Source organism: Alternaria metachromatica, assembly GCF_023757995.1.
Source record: "Alternaria metachromatica strain BMP 0045 chromosome Unknown scaffold_30, whole genome shotgun sequence".
Lineage (NCBI taxonomy): Eukaryota > Fungi > Ascomycota > Dothideomycetes > Pleosporales > Pleosporaceae > Alternaria > Alternaria metachromatica.
This window is the reverse complement of record NW_026055521.1, coordinates 328845-345572: the sequence shown is the minus strand read 5'-3', so window position 1 is coordinate 345572 and position 16728 is coordinate 328845. Positions and strand designations below refer to the sequence as shown.

The window sequence follows — 16728 nt, the reverse complement described above, 5'->3', positions numbered from 1 at the left end:
TGAAGAAGAAACTTTCGTGGGGGATTGGACGGCTACCGATGGTTATCTTATGGGCCTTGTGCGATGGATGATGGAGGAAGAAGCAGCTATGCGCCCAACTGCTGATATGGTTGAACAGGAAGTGCTTCTTATCAACGGCTTGGACTTCGCTCTTTGGGCAAAGCGTGCTCGACAAGAGCAACATTGGGGCTTCTTTCGACCTTGTTGCTCTCCAGAAGAACGCCCCGATCGAAGATTGAGCTCACTGCCAAATCCGAAGCCTATGATCACAATCTATGTCGAGTGTGGAAGATGTTACATCCCATCAAATTGGGGACCTCAGTTGACTGTTTCTCTCAAACACAGTGGCGGTGGTATTGTCGAAAGCGTCCACATATTCACTGTAAGTGCGCTTGTTAACGACTCTATGTGGGAAAGTATGCTGAGACCTAGGTCCGCAGAACGGAACCAATCGGAAATCTCACGTAGCTTTTGATTCACCACCTTACCAAACACATAGCACATATGGATACGGCATCAGTGCGTATATCGTCCTTCGGTCAGGCTATGAGTGGACTAGTCCATTAGCTCAGTCGTTGCCAAAGACCGGAAAGAAAAGAATGATGCCAATAATATGGGACTGGGATTGCGATGACTCGAAGTATACCGATTGTTTCAACGTACGAATTTCGTCTTGGAAGCGAACTTCTCGAAGGTAAGTTGAGAAGGTGTCCCAGCAATAGGGTTCATGTCAGTTCTTGCCTTCAGATCATTGTACGACTATCGCGGTGCTTGGGAGCCTGTAGCATTGGAGGGCAATACAAGGCTTCCCGCTACTTGCATCTCGTGCGACCCTAATGCCAACTGCTATCTGAATACCCAGCAACAAGGATGTTTGCTATTGGTCAGTCTGATATGTCTCTCGGAACGCCAATCAGTCATCTTAATTGCAATCATACATGCAACGGGCTTGTGCAGCCTGCATGACGTATCAGCGCTGTGGTAAGCGCTAGCGGTGTGCATGGTCTTGGCGCCCTTGCATATCCCGCCCTGCTGAATATGCTGACACTATTATTGGCGACCGTTCCAATAAACTATGTTGTTGTCTCACGTTACCTGCGCGAAGTCTAGCGTGTGTACATATGGCTTGCCGAGGCCCCCTCGCGTGGAAGATGCGATCCCCGCACATCGTCCACCGCACTTACCATGGACCGCCTCTGGGACCTCATACGTAGTGGCGCATCGAAAGAGTTCGCTGCGTCTCTGGTTGGAATATGGATACTGTACTGGCTAGCCGTTGGCGTGTACAGGGTGTATTTCCATCCTTTAGCAAACATCCCTGGACCAAAGGTACGACCTGGAAGACAAAGTGTGCTGTGAAGGACTTCAGATGACGACTAACGCTGTGTAGTTGGCAGCATTCACGTTCTGGTACGAATTTTATTATGAGATCTATCCGCACAAATTCCAGTACTTGTGGAAGATCAAACAGTTACATGAAGAATACGGTGCGCCATGGTCAATGTTGTCTGCCTTACGGCTCTGACCACAGCAACAGGGCCTATCATACGGATCAATCCTCTTCAAGTCCATATCCACGATGCAGATTACTTCGACACGATCTACGCATCCGGCATGAATCACAAGCGCGATCGTTGTAGTTGGTCGTTTCACACCGGTGCAAAGTCTTGGGAAGGCGCGATACTCGACACCATAGACCATGACTTGCATAAAATGCGACGAAACGCCATAGCGCCTTTCTTCAGCAAGCGCTCGGTCCAAGCCCTCGAAGAGCTCGTCGTAAACAACACCAAAAAGCTTATGGATCGTTTCGCCGGCGAACTTGAGAAGGAAGGCCCCAAAGCCGGTGTCGTGAACCTCAACGACGCATACGCCGCCTTCACCATGGACACCATTTCCGAGTACTGTTTCGGCGAGTCGATCAAAACCCTAGACCACGACGATTACGCCAAGATCTGGCTCAAGGTTATGCACGACGGAATTCAGATCGAGCCATTTGCGCGCCAATTCCCTACTATCATGAACTTCATGCTCGATCTTCCGCCAAACATTGTCGAGAAACTAAGCCCCGGGGTTGCCACAGTGAACACCTTCAGTCTCAGGACGCTGGGCAGGATCGAACGTATTATGAACTTTGAGGATGGCGATGGCGATACGAAGAACCTGAGGCGCACGATATTTCATGATATTAGAGATGATGTTGGTTGTAAACTTCCGGAGAAAGAGAAACATCCCAAGCGGTTAACGGCGGATGCTAGTGTTATCCTTGGTGCGGGGACGGAGACGACGGCAAGGACACTGGCGGTCACTACTTACTACTTGATCAAGAACTCGGAAGTTGGAGAGAAGTTGAGACAAGAGCTGAAGACCGTGATGCCCACGGCAGATCACGAAGTCTCACTACCTCAATTAGAGGCCCTGCCATACCTGGTAAGTAGTACGCTCCATGCAAAAAGCCAAACGATTCTGACCAGCATCTCAGACCGCAGTAATAAACGAAGGCCTCCGCACCGCCCACGGCGTCTCCTCCCGCCAACCCCGCATCCCCACGGGCGAATCCCTCACATACGGCCCCTACACCCTCCCCCGCGGCACCCCCATCATGCAATCCTCCTACCTCCTCCACACCGACCCTGCCATCTACCCCGACCCCTTCGCCTTCCACCCAGAGCGGTGGCTCGAGAACCCCAAACTCACCCGCTACCTCTTTGCTTTCGGGCGCGGCAGTCGCAATTGCCTAGGCATGAATCTTGCTACGTCGGAATTGTATATGGGGCTTGCGATGATTTGGCGGAGGTACAGGATGGAGGTGTGGGATACGGTTGAGGGGAGGGATGTGTTGACGAGTAATGATTGTTTTTTGGGGATGCCGGATTTGGGGAGTGAGGGGATTAAGGTTAGGATTTTGGGGGAGGTGGTGGGGTGATGGGCGTGTGTGGAGGGAGTGGTGAGGCTCGTGTGGAACGGCTAAGGAAGATAGGAGATGTCATTCATATGTGGCATTATGCTGTTTGGTATATCTATCCCCAACCTGTCGCTTGTATCTCTATCCTCCTCTATATCGCTTAACCCGCTCAAACAGCATTAAACCCATCACAAGCACCATCATACGTACGATAACTCGGCGGCCTTGCAAGTTCCGAAGGTGTCCACTCGGGAAGTTCGTAAGTCGGCAGCTGCTCATCCCCCGTCGACTGCACCGTGTTCGGTGGCGCGACTACACTCCTTTGGCGCCTGAACCCCCTCTTCCAACGTCCTTTCACCGCATCCCATCCCTTACCCGGCGCCATGATGATCGCTTCCCACATAGCCTCACGGCTACGTTGAGCAGAAGCCCACATCCTTTTTGGCCCATCATATTCTAGCCAAATTGTTATCTTCACTAACCAGACCAAGAGAACGATGACGAATATGAGAGTCGGAATAGCACCAAGTGTTCCCCAGAGTATCAGGCAAATTTCCAGCGTCGGATACGTCGTTCGTACTCTGTCCTCCACATAGTCGATAACAGCAGGCGGTATGTTAGCGCCGTGAATGTAGTATCCGATACGACCAAGATACACACCCATTCTCCAGATATCGAGTAGGCTGTCGTCATAGTGACACTCGCCAAGCGCAAAGTAGTCCCGATCCGAAGTGAACGGTCTCAGCGTCTTCGGATTCTTGACGCGCTTCAACTTGACAGGCTCGTTGTTATACAATAACCCCGGCAGCACCTCACTGAAGCAGTGGCCATGCTTGCAGTCCTCGGACTTCTGTTTGGAGCGATACGGGGTTGCGTCGTTGAAGATGGCTTTCCGCAGTGTTTTTGGGTATGAGATATACCAGGGGGTTGTGAAGGAGAAGAGGCCGGGTCGGCCGCGCGGGTCGTAGGCGAGCGTGCCGTTGGTGTATGCGATGGTGAAGTAGACGTGGGCATCTCCATCGTCTCCATGACAGTCGGTGTCGTACATGGTATCGATGGTGATGCCTTCAATCTTACCTTCCCTTGAACTGATTTCGCCGGGAATGTGGTGGGGGAATGTGCGTTCGGGTTGGTGCTCGTCGCTGGACCAGATGCTGTGGCTGTGACTGTTAGCGATGAGATTTAGAGAGTGTTTAGCATGACAGGGGGTTCACGCACTATGAAACTGGTTTATTTGTTGGTGAAGATATAACCGTTGGTGTGATGAGTTTGGGATCATGCAGCGTCAATGCAGGGACTGACGTTGAGATTACGACCGGGCCGTGGCCAGTTTTGAATGGTATCTTGTAGGTGGAAGAAGATGTGGAAATTGTTGGAATGGATGTTGAGTCTGACGCAAGTACACGAGTGCCAAGAGTAGTTGCCGTTGGAGAGGAAGTCGCGACGATGCCACCTGCTAGTGTGGAAAGGAGGACAAATTTTGCTGCTGGCGACATCATTTTGAAATGCGTTTTGTCTGGAGAGCCGATGCGAAGGGTGCGGATGTGTGATGAGAAGAGAAGATGCTTCCTTAGCAGTTGAAGCAAGCTATAAAGAACTTACTCAGGGAGAAGCCTAGAAACCGCAGTCTGCAACCAGAGTTTCTCGTCATCCTAACCATGGACAATAAATCTTTCTCATTTTTGCGCAGGGCGCAGTCGACTTCCACGTGGTCTCGCTACCGAAAGCCTCCAGCTACCTCCTGCCAACCTTGGGAGCCAACTCAATCCACCCACGGCAAAGCCTCATCGATCCCAAAAACATCTATGCCACACAGGAACAGGAAAAATACCATACCGAAGATCGTGAAAAGAACCAAGAAAGCAAGGAAAAGGATTATCCACGCGCCGCCTTGGACTTTGGATGCATATGCGCAGAGGGCGATGATAGCTGCAAGTGTGTGAATTGAGGCTATGACTGCGATCGCGAGAATAATGTACCAGAAGAGTCTTGATAGGAGAATCTTGAGTGCATGGCACATTGCGGACTGAGGAGTAGTGGGTGTTGCGAAATGGGGTTGCGGAGTGTGCGTACAAAGGTTGAGAGTAGGATGATTTCGGGATGAGGTCAAGTAATATGTCGCTCAGTTAGGGTAATGTCATAGCGCTGAGCTTGTAAGCCCTTTCTTTTATTTGTAAATATATGTTTGCTAAGCTCTAAGTAGATTGCGCAATCAGCGTGCCTAAAGATGGATGTACGAAGCCGGTAAATGTCTCACAACCGTTCGTACATGGATGCTACTCGCACCTGCGCGCCATTGTGGCTACAGTATAAGACGCTTTGATGCGCAAACACCTGACTTTGATTATGAGCAAACTGCCACTAGCTTCTAGTGGACCATCCAACCGATGAAGAAGAGAAGTAGGCCAACATGATAATAAGGAAACTTCAAACTAGGCGATGTTAGGTTGTACGACGAAGGCGTCTAGTACCCCTCGTTAGAAGAGGTCCATAGTCGCAACTCACATCTCAGAGCCCTCCTTCATCTCTTCCACCTTTACTTCCACCTCCTCTTTACCATCATCCCGGCCCTTGTATCTCTCCTCTCCCCCTTCCGCTCCCTCGCTCAAAAACCCCGTCTTCTCATCAACCCTCCCCTCCTCCTTCACCTCCTTCTCCTCCCAAGCCAGCCTCCCCTTCTCGACATCCTTCTTCCCCCCATTCTCCACAATATTCCAAAACTCCCTCTCCTTCCTCCTCAAATCAACCTCCATAAGCGCCGCCCCCAGAATATACAACCCCGCCGTCGTCATTTGCAAAACCGTCAGATGCCCGTTTGTCCAGTAGTTCAACCCCAGATACACAGTCTGCAGCACGACTTGCGTGACGAGGAAGAAGCGGCACCAGCATGAGTAGCGGCGGTGTTGTTTGATGTCGTTGGTGGTGGACATGCTGCTGCTGCCCAAGTTGGTCTGGGAATCGGATTGGGATAATAGATGGGCTTGCGATTGGTCCAAGTTGTCGGGCATGCTGAAACGGCGGTGTTTGGTGGTGTGGACGAGGTAGATGTGGAAAGCGTAGCCGGTGAAGAGGAGATATAGGTGGTCGTATATTGTTTTACTGGGAGTGAGTCCCACAGTACAAAAGACGTATGCGATGACTGGATACCTCATTAAATAATGGAAGGGATGACAATGACTGAGGGAATTGATGGTGCGTTTGAACGTGAGACTCAGTTCGAGAGGTGGATAGAACGGGGCGAAGACAGGTCATTATTATAGACAATGATGATGATGGTGGGTGGCCTAATTAGTGTTAGTAGCCGTTTCTTCCGAGTGCAGGCACACATGACTAGCCTGTGGCGAATGCTTCGGAATGGGATCCGGGGAGTATGTTCGTTCCTATTTGCACGCCAATGCCGTCTTCCGAACTTGGCGTGCGATGCTTGGAGTGCTTAGCCCGTAAATCCATCAACTACCCGTGCCATCGCCGTAATGTACGGATGCCTGAACATGAAAGGCGTCCTCCTACCTGTCTCCGGACCCGCGTACACCGACCCACTCAAACTACCCACATCGAGTTTCTCTCGAGAAGAACCCAAAACGATAGCATAGCGCATCAACAAGCGACCCTCAGAGCTTCAAAACCAGCTCCTCACGCCTACCACCACTCATCACCATTCCTCCCAAGCAATCTCCAGCATCCACCAGAACACCGTGGCACAAACATATTTTAAGACCCATTCAAGGAATAGACCTAGAAGAGGCACCCCACATGCTCTCCAAAGGAAGCCTTGCGGTGCGCAATAGCGAAGGCGGTAGATAACCTCTACGATGCTCACGAGGAGCATCTTTAGTATGATAGCGATGATGATGTACCAGGAGAAGTAGTATGCCGCTTCGGAGAAGAAGGTGGAGAGGTGTGATGTGAATGTGGAAAGGCGTGAGGGTGGTGTTGGAACGACGGGGTTGGGTTTGTGAGACATTGCGTTGTGGTCTGGTGTGTTGGTGCTGGTGGGGAGTTGGTAGATGGTGTGAGGTAAGGCCATATGAAGACTGTATACGTGAAATTGGTCGGAAGTAGCAGGGATTTGGAAGGTGTTGAAGGGATATTGTTGTTAGATTCATTCCTCGTACGCGTACCATGGTTGGCCGATTTAGTTCCAGCCCAACCGCATACCGCCTATTCGGCAGCTGGCGGGTATCTAGTATGCGACTTCCCGTTCCGTCTCCTTCTCTTCCCCATTCACCTTCGATGCAAATGCTGGGTGATCAGCAAACACGTCATCGACGTCCTGTGCCGAAGCAGCCGCGGCTTGTTCGACGTCAATCGAAGGCTGGCTAACGGCTTCAGCCGAAGGATAGTCATTGAGTCCATTTAAGTCCTCGTCTGCAAGCTGGCGTAGATATCCCTCCATTTCTTCCACATCATACTCTTGCTTTGGTGATGGCGGATCGTTGGGATTCCTGTACTTCGTCCGCAAGGTTTCTGACATGTCAAATGTGTTCCCGGACGCAAGATCGACAGTCCAATTGTCCATAGCTTGGTTTGCGAAATTATCGGCTGCGATGTTGCCTGGATTGACGTCGTGGGCCTTGACCCAGGTGATCTTGGTCTTCGCACCAGCCTTTTCTCGTTCTCGTATCCTTGCCAGGATGGGTTGTATGATTTCCTTGTTCATGACATCCTTGCCATGAGAATTCTTCCAGCCCTTTTTCTCCCAACCTGGGACCCATTGTGTGAGACAGTCGCGAGAATATCTGGAGTCGCTGATGATCTCCATGTCGCGGTCGATGGGAACGTGGTCGATCGCGCGAGATATTGCGACTAGTTCGGCTCGGTTGTTGGTCTGGAGATCACCCCTTAGAGGTTCCTTAACGTTCCTGCATTGATGTTAGTGGGCTGTCTCTCGTACAGAACATGCTGGGCACCACACGAACCTGGGATCTTGTGGGCCGAAGTAGACACCACAACCGGCTTTGGCGCCAGCATTGCCATTGCCCCGCGAACCGCCGTCCGTGTATACCACAACGGGGCTTTTGGAGTCTCCGGTCGGCTGTCTCTTCCTTTTGCCAAGTTCCTCCTGCGTCTTCTCTCTGATCCTGCCTGTTAGCTCGTCGAGCTTGATATTCGGGTCGAAACCGTCTACTGCGTCTGGCGGGAGGGGACCGTACCCGGGCTCGATTTTGGCTTCTTGGTGATCTGGAATCAATGCCGGTTGTGCGTTCTCCTTCTTCTGTCGCTTTGGCGCACTCTCTGATATCTCTCTACTCCTGTCCAGATTGCCTGTTGCCGACGGAGACCCAGATGCAGAAAGATCTCCTCGTAGGCTTATGGGCGCACTAGAACGTCCATTGGAGCCGTAGACGTATTCCTCAGCCTCCGCTCGGGTCTTGAAGCCCTGTTGTAGTCCACCACTGTAGCCCTTAACTTGGGCCTCTGTGTTCGGCCAATCCGTATAGATGCCCGGTTTGCGTCCGACCTTTACTCCGTAGTAGTTCCACTTCCCCATTCTTCCCTCTTCGTTGACACGAGTGTCAGGGTAGTCGTCCCAGGGCGGAAATGGGCGTACAAACGTTACGTGCGATCGAGACAATGGGCTTGTAAAGCGGGTTCGGCGGTCGTTCGAGTGCCTACTCGTGTCAATTAGAGACTAAAGTTACAAAGTGATGACAAGTCGCGTTGTCGAGCACTCGCAATAAGAACATACCGTACGCTGGTCCTAACAGAAGGAAATATGACGCGCTGCGTGAAGTTTCGCCAGGCGCCAAGTCGCATGCAGCGCTTTCTCGTTGAAAGGGGATGGCGATTCTACTTGGATTCGGTGTCTTCGCGAGATTATATATCGGATTGAACTTTTCGCAACATTGTTTGTGGTTGCGGGGACGGTTACGGAGGAACAACTTCGGAGGTGCTTGGACCCTGCAGCAACGTCAGTCGCTGGAGCTTCATCTTGGGAAGGCGCGCTAACGCGTTTGTGTAGAACTAACCGCGTTTGACATTTCGCGAGAACGAGACATCTTCACGAAGTCCGACTTTTATTATCGTGCGACTTGAATATACACATCGTGGAAGTGAAAACACGTACTGGCGGGTTGCTCGACGCGTTGACGTTTGAACCTCGGGATACTCCCTACCCCACTACGTCACCCGTCTCCTCTAGCTATCCATCGCGTACCCGATTGTGTCCCGAGGTAGTACCGGAATAACAACATCACCACTGACTGCCATCTTTCCACACCTTGGTGAACCTGCAACAGTCACCATGTTCGAGGTAGGACCTTTGCATGTTTCGCCAAGAAGTGTCCACAACTCACAACGTCCAGGGCCGTCACGCAGCAGACAGATATCGTCTCCATCTACATCGCGCACGCTCAGTCATCTTGACTGGTCCAGAGCTGGTTGAAATCCGCGCAGCACAGCGAACATTCGAAGGCGCATACGTCCGTACAGCAATCGGCCAGTTTTCTTTTGCGCTTGTCGTGCTAAAGATCTTCACCGCCGAGTTCTACTCCATCGGTGCGCTGTTCGCTGTCTACGGTGCTGGCATCTTGTTCATCAGTTTGTTCCGGCGACAACAAGGTCAGTTGGGAACCATCATGCGGATGTATGACGACGACAATGCGGGTGCTGACAGCGAATAGGAAACAAACAGTTCTTCTCGGAAGTCGGTGAGGATGGTCTGCACAGAAAGAAGTTCCGAACATCCGGCAATGTGGTGTCTGTGTTGACAGCCTTGAGCGTCTCAGCGTACATCTGCCTGCTGGTCCTGACGCTGAAGCTTACGACATAGTCACTGACTCTGCCCCTCGGACGTGATAGTCACGTTTTGCTTTTCGACAAACAATTTCATCACGAGTGACAAGGCTAGCGTGGTATCGCTCCAAGCATGTTGCAGGTGGTTCAGGATCCCCACGATGCGGAAGGCGCGTCTGGAAGGCGTCTCGGAATCTGGGGAAATACATGTCGCGTGTGTACTGTATATGTGTGCCAAGGACTTTGGCCTATACAGTACAATTGTGGAGTTGGTGGCTGCACACTGACGTTGTTGGGTCCACCCACGAACTGGTCGACATCGGACGAGTGCGAGACACCTTGAAAGTAATGAAGCATCACACGACAATGGAACCATGGCTTGATTCAGGGCTGCTTTGGTTCTTAACTCGACCTGTACCTGGGTACAGATTACAGTAAAGGTGTGCTCTCTTCATCGTCGCGAGCTGTATTGGGAGGCGTGGTGGATTGATTGGTTATCGGAGTCGGACTGTGGGGTTTGTCCGCTTCGAGCAATGAACACCTGCACCTGCCAAGCGGCCTGTAACATGGCGAGGGATGCAGACAAGTCGCGCCTTATTGCATCGCAGTTTCACCGGCCAGGCTGCAAGATATAAACTGCCGATGATGCATTTCTCAACGCGTTTGCGCGCGTTCCTGAAAACTCGTCCTCCGCCAACGGCCTAGTTCCAGCGGCGTACCCGTGGTTCTCTCAACCAAAGGCCGACTCCGAACAGTCATATCGAGCCAGCCCTTGATAAGGTCAACGGCCCGATCAGCCTACCTCTGCAAATCCACCCGACATTTCAACAGAGACCCTTCTTCCACACAACTTTTTTTGAAACATCTCCTCAACGCAACTCAGTCTTGCACCGGCAGCCGCGACTCGCCTCCAGCGCCCTGGGTGCTATCTTAGCGCAGCGGCCAGGCTAGCTTGACATAAGTATTTCGACATCTTGGCATGACGCCGAACATGGAAGCAGTCCCGACGCCGATGGTGACCGAGCTTGTACATCGCAAGCATCCTGATCGCCGTCGATCCTCAGCTTCCTCAAACACCTCGACTACCAACCGCCGCCTCAGCTCCCACTCCATCTACGCCCGATCTGTAATGAGCAAACTCACCATCCCTCTCGACAACGCAAAGCAACCAAACACAAACCCCGACAACGACCTCACTCCGCGCGCCTCATCCGCTGAGCCCAGATTCCCTGCGGTTGCGCCTGCAAAGAACGTGCAAGCTCTCAAGGAGCGCGCACTTCAGAATGGCGAACTAAAGGCTGTACCGAACCCGGTCCAACAACAACACCACAATGGCACTCTGGTCACAAAGGATGGCGTGGGCGCTGCCTTGAGTGACACCCCACTGCCATCCGTTCCGGGGAGCCCGCGGGAGTATGGAGACGCGCCGCCGCAGAGCTCATCCTACTTCACTGACCGTAACAGCGCCATAACCCGCAACAGCTCCGCCGTGTCAACCCCGCGATTACGGCCTACTACGCTCGATATTCCCGGCCTGACCAAGTCCAAGGTCTCCCCCGACGGCAAGATCGCACAGCGAGATGTCGGCTCCAAGCTCGTCATCGTCATGGTCGGACTGCCCGCGCGCGGCAAGTCATACATCACAAAGAAAATGGCACGGTACTTGAACTGGCTGCAGCACGACACCAAGATTTTCAATGTGGGAGAGAAGCGGAGAGTAGCTGCGAGCCACAGTGGGTTTCGGCTGTCGCAAGCGAACCTCGAGCGGGTCTCTTCGTCCGTCAAACAGGCCATCGAGGAACATCAGGACACACTGCCGCAAATCGCTGCGAAAATTCTTATCAATGGCGACCCCGCGCACGATGGGCCCGTAGACCCACAGAACCTGCCGGACCCACGCCGGGGGAGCACGGCCATTGCGGAGGATGACGAAGAGGGTCCGTCACTACCACCACCACGCGTCGAAGTCACATCGCCAGGCCCAAAGGCGCCGTCACCGAACAATGAGGCGGTGGAAGAGGAGAACGAGTCCATGGACCAGTCCGCGGACTTTTTTGACCCTCAAAACCAACGGGCAGCGGCACTGCGAGAGCAATGCGCCATGGAGACTCTGGACGATCTGCTCGACTACATCCTGAAAGGCAGTGGCTCTGTCGGCATTTTCGATGCAACCAACAGCACACTCGCGCGGCGCCAGCAGATCATGGAGCGGATACGGAACCGTGCCGGGCCAGAACTCAACGTTCTGTTCGTCGAGAGCGTATGCCGCGACCAGAACCTGCTCGAATCCAACATGCGCCTCAAGCTGTCGGGCCCAGATTACAAGGACAAGGACAAGGTCGCGGCACTGGCCGACTTCAAGAAACGCGTGGCCATTTACGAGAAGAACTACGTTCCGATCGGCGACTACGAGGAAGACAACAACATGCCGTACGTCAAGATGGTGGATGTTGGCCGGAAGATGATCTCGCATCAGATCAAGGGCTTCCTCGCTGGCCAAGCCGTCTACTACCTCCTCAACTTCAACCTCGCACCGCGCATGATCTGGATAACACGACACGGCGAGTCAGCGGACAACGTGGCTGGAAAAATTGGCGGCGACTCCGACCTTAGCGAGAACGGACAAAAGTACGCAAAGGCGATGACACGCTTTATTGCGGCCCAGCGCAAGGACTGGGCAGTCCGACAGGCAGACAAGATGGCCAATACTCACTTCCCACCAGTAGCAGGCGACCACACCCCTCCGAACCCGTACTACAGCCACGAGCTCGAGCAACGCAACTTCTGTGTCTGGACATCCATGCTCAAGCGCGGCATCCAAACAGGGCAATACTTTTGCGACGAAGACTTCGAGGTCAAGCAGATGCGCATGTTGGACGAGCTGAACGCAGGTCTCATGGAGGGTCTGACCTACGAAGAGATCCGCACAAAGTACGCAGACGAGTACCTCCAACGGCGACGCGACAAGCTCGCCTACCGATACCCCGGCCCCGGCGGCGAAGGCTACCTCGACGTCATCAACCGCATCCGCCCCGTTATCGTAGAGCTCGAGCGCATGACAGACCACTGCCTGCTCATCACACACCGCAGCGTAGCCCGCGTGCTACTGGCATACTTCCAGGGCCTCAAGCGCGAGGACGTGGCTGACCTGGATTGCCCATTGGGTATGCTGTACCAGTTGGAACCCAAGCCCTACGGCGTCGAGTTCAAGGCCTGGCGATACAACTCCGAAACAGATGACTTTGACCATCTGCCGGATTACAAGCTCAGGCGTGCGCCTACGCTGGCAAACAACTAGGAGCGATTGTCGTTTGATTGGGATTGATTAGAAGAAGGTTTTTGCGATTATGTGTATATTACTATGGATGGTTGGTTCTCCCTGCAACAAGGTTTTAGAGATGAGTGCGATGGTGGGTTGTTGCCATTACTTTTCGGGGGTTTGTGTTCTTCTCTCCCTAATGCTTGCCCTATGGTAACGGCTTCTTTTGACGCTTGGTTGCGATGCTTTCATGAAGTATACATGATGGTTATGGGCATTTACAGGAGTCTCTTTCTTTTCCTTTACATCATTCTTTGCGTAGACTGCGGGGTGGGTATATGATAGATTGATGATCGGATGGATTATGCAATGATGATCAGACTTTGGTGTCTTCACTTCACTCAGATTCTGGAGCTGCTTGGTGCATGTGATAGTGATTTTTTGCGCTAGGGGGTATATAAAGCCTCTCTTGGTCGCACCCTCCTCTCTTCTTTATACCACATCTTTCCAGGTCGTTCTCCAAAACCAGCGATAGATATACACCATGTTCGCGCTGTCGTCCTTCTCCAAAAGATAGAGAAACAGAACTCATGTGTGCGCCCTCCGCCTGTCTTTCCAAGCCTATTTTCCAAAATCCAACCTCCAAGTCCCATGAGAAGGTTCTCCGCTGGGAACTAAACAAAAGCCGAACACCCGTTACCATGGCGCCAGCGATTGTGCTGTTTCAAAACAAGCATCAAAGTTCGCTATGTCTCCTCCGGCCCGGCTGTCGGAGATGTATAAAACACCTCTTCTGGTTCCGCTGCTTCCTACCAACTACCGCACACTTTCTTCGATCTTTTCCAAAAATGGCGAGGCAACGCTAGTATGTGTGCGCCGGCCTTCTTTTCTCAAACATGAACGTCACAATCAATATGTGTGCGCTCTGCTTCGGCGCCTTGCAAAAATAAGGCTAACACACTGCTATGTGGAAGTCGAGTGTTGTGGAAAACAAAATACAGCGGCGCCCATCACATGGACGAGAGACTTGTTCCGCTGGCTGGATATTCAACGTTCTGGAGTGGGACATTATGCTTGGCACCGGACATGAGAGATGTATAAATACCTCCTCTTGCTCTTTTGGCTTCTTGTCTTATAACTACCACCTTCCTCCTTCTTATACCAAAAGAACGAATTAGGAGAATTCATGTGAGCTCCTGCTCCTCTTTTCCAAAACAACGATTCTCCGAAATGCATGTGCGCTTGCGCTGCCCTCTTCCCCATTACCGACGATCAAAAAACGACTCGAACTCATATATGGAGGCCGTGAGCCTTATTTAAATGGCCTGTCAAAGGTGCCATGGAGAGCGCAGCTCTTTGCGCTGCACATACAAAATGATGGGCAACTCGATTATGAAGAGCGGAGATGCTGGCGGTGGCGTATAAAATTGTTCTCTGCGTCTTCCTTTCACTTCTTTATTACCACACTTCCTGTGTGCTTTTACCAAAATATCTGCAATGGCGACACATGGAAGTTGGAGTCTGGCTGTTTCGCAGCACAAAAACACTTCCCTCGATTCCCATCTTATGTCGTCCTTTCCGCGACCCCTTCGCATTCTACCGAAATTGTAAAAACGAACCTTCCATGTTCGTTCCTGGCGTTCCTCCTCTTTTAACCAAAAGCTCAATGTCGGGGTTCTATGATTGGGTGTGCAGTCTTCGTCGTACTTTCGCTTTCTCCCCACAACGAAACACCGTGCTGCTCGTCTGGATGGAGGGGTGTTGTGCGACTCGAAAATGGGAAGAGTTATGGTCATGGCCTGAGCTGTGCTGAGTGCTGAGAATTTTCAAAAGTCCGTGACGTCGTTCACATGGCTGGAGAAGACGAGATGGAGATGAGATATAAAAGCTCCTCTTCTTCCTCTCTTCTTCTTACTTCCTATCCACCACTCCTTCTGTGGCTTTACCAAAAACTCAGTTGATCTTGGTTATGGCTGTTCTGAGTTTCTTCCTCCAAAAGCAAGCCGCCACCATAGCATGTCTGCGGCTCGCGGTCTGTCGCTGTTACTCTAGCTTTCAAAAACTCACGACAACGAAGCCATGCTCTGGAGATTAGACATCGCATATGTTCATACATTGTCCCAAGAACCCGGTCCTTATCAAAAACGACAGGACACGGCTCTATGGTCGAGAGCAGAGGATCTGGAAACACGCCATTCGAGCTACAAAACCTCCTCGATTCCCTCTTTCTGGCCTTCTTCATTATCACCTCGCTTCCGGTGCTTTACTCCAAAACAATAGGTCACGGGCGTATGGCTCTTCTCCTGTTCAAAAATCGACGATCTCCGACAGAATGATCTGTTCTTCCTTTCCGCCTTTCCAAAACCACATGTGCGAATATCCGATGTCGGAGTGTTCGTGGGAAGAACCAAAAAGGACGGTTGACTGGATGATGAGCAGAGCCTCTCGACGAAACCCCTAGTCGCCAACCCATGTCGGTCCTCGGGAGTAGAGGGAGAGAGTGGTATAAATTCCTCTCTCGTCGGCTTGAGGACTTGCTTTCTATATCACACTCTTTCTGCGGTTCTCCAAAATATCATTCAGATGGCCGGCATGTGCTCTGCTCTTCTTCTCCCCAAAAGCGCCTACCAGATGATACATGTCTTCTCGGCCTTCTTCTCGACCCACCATACCGAAACTTGCTCTCTGGCAGCTACATCATACTCAAAATACTGGAAGAACATGTCATGCGGAGTTCGCCTCAAACAATCTCAGAAATTGGCTATGATTTCGCCCGCCTAGATCTGCCGCATTTACACCTCAGAAGGACGGTATAAAAGACCTTCTGCCGTTGTGCCTTCCTGGCCTTCTTTACATACCAATTTCTGCATTTTTTACCAAAATCACGAGAATTGGCACGCATGGGCGTTTGTCGGCTTCTCAAAGCAACGACATACAGAATTATGTCCTCTCTTCTTCCGTTGTCGCCAAAAGCATCGACGCTATGATTATGGAGAACAAGGACCAGTTCCGAAAGACGACTGTGGGGTATATACATGAGCAGCGTGCCTCTGAAGTACCAAGATGCCTACAACATGACTTCAGCGGCACGCTGGAACGCGTATAAAACCTCCGCGAGTCCTCTGCTTCTTCTCTTCTACACCAAAATTCTTCGCATTCTTTTCCAAAATCTCGCATGCGTCGGCTTTATGACTTGGCTCGTCTGTGGGCGACGCTTACACAGTCTTCCGACTTGTCAGTCTGACTTCAAAAGTTACATTCTACTCAATTCTCGAAATACCAGAACAAGACGTTTAATGGCGAGTTCTGGTCTTGTGCAACAAACTTTGCCAGGACGCCGGCTATGATCGGCGCGTTGCGATCTTACAAAAGTCTCATGATGCGATTCCGAAATGTTCCAGCGATTACAACTATGACTAGCGCGAGCGCTGCGTGTATAAAAGCTCCTCCCTCGCTGATAGATTTCTCATTTCTATAATCCTAGCTCTTTCTGGCTTTTCCAAAACTTATCCGAGAGCGCTTCATGGCCTCTCTGGCTCTTTCTCCAAAGACAATTCAACAGCCTGGAATGTGTGCTTTGGCTGCTCGTCCTCTCTTCTTCTAAAACAATTCACTACACCAACATGAGCGAGAAATTTTGTCCTCCGCCAGAAACCATATCAAGAACAGGTGTTCAAACTACGGCAACAAGAATCGATGTCTTGCTGCTGGCGATCAACGAGAAACTGCAACAAATGACTGCCATGGTTGTCTACTTCCTTCACTCACTTCGCTCTTGAGAACGTGATCACTCAAACAAGGCCTTATTATCCATGACTGGTGCAGCACT

The 16728-nt window shown here is 51.6% G+C and overlaps 6 protein-coding genes across 6 annotated transcripts; 3 read left to right on the top strand and 3 right to left on the bottom strand.

Moving 5' to 3' along the window:
• Positions 1-1713: 1713 nt before the first annotated feature.
• On the top strand, positions 1714-2926 carry J4E83_009188 (uncharacterized protein; the record flags this gene model as incomplete). The annotated part of the gene is made up of 2 exons (XM_049336078.1): positions 1714-2430; positions 2483-2926. 2 exons carry the CDS (start codon positions 1714-1716, stop codon positions 2924-2926), a joined length of 1161 nt encoding a protein of 386 aa, XP_049184894.1.
• Positions 2927-3074: 148 nt separating this feature from the next.
• On the bottom strand, positions 3075-4404 carry J4E83_009187 (uncharacterized protein; the record flags this gene model as incomplete). Its single annotated transcript, XM_049336077.1, has 2 exons — positions 3075-4065; positions 4400-4404. The coding sequence occupies 2 exons, from the start codon at positions 4402-4404 to the stop codon at positions 3075-3077; spliced, it is 996 nt and encodes a 331-aa protein (XP_049184893.1).
• A 1002-nt stretch (positions 4405-5406) lies between these two features.
• Positions 5407-5913, bottom strand: J4E83_009186 (uncharacterized protein; the record flags this gene model as incomplete). The annotated part of the gene is made up of 1 exon (XM_049336076.1): positions 5407-5913. One exon carries the CDS (start codon positions 5911-5913, stop codon positions 5407-5409), a length of 507 nt encoding a protein of 168 aa, XP_049184892.1.
• A 1175-nt stretch (positions 5914-7088) lies between these two features.
• Positions 7089-8662, bottom strand: J4E83_009185 (uncharacterized protein; the record flags this gene model as incomplete). The annotated part of the gene is made up of 3 exons (XM_049336075.1): positions 7089-7767; positions 7825-8517; positions 8595-8662. 3 exons carry the CDS (start codon positions 8660-8662, stop codon positions 7089-7091), a joined length of 1440 nt encoding a protein of 479 aa, XP_049184891.1.
• A 487-nt stretch (positions 8663-9149) lies between these two features.
• J4E83_009184 (uncharacterized protein) lies at positions 9150-9677 on the top strand (the record flags this gene model as incomplete). The annotated part of the gene is made up of 3 exons (XM_049336074.1): positions 9150-9158; positions 9211-9466; positions 9529-9677. 3 exons carry the CDS (start codon positions 9150-9152, stop codon positions 9675-9677), a joined length of 414 nt encoding a protein of 137 aa, XP_049184890.1.
• A 954-nt stretch (positions 9678-10631) lies between these two features.
• Positions 10632-12938, top strand: J4E83_009183 (uncharacterized protein; the record flags this gene model as incomplete). Its single annotated transcript, XM_049336073.1, has 1 exon — positions 10632-12938. One exon carries the CDS (start codon positions 10632-10634, stop codon positions 12936-12938), a length of 2307 nt encoding a protein of 768 aa, XP_049184889.1.
• Between the last annotated feature and the right edge of the window lie 3790 nt (positions 12939-16728).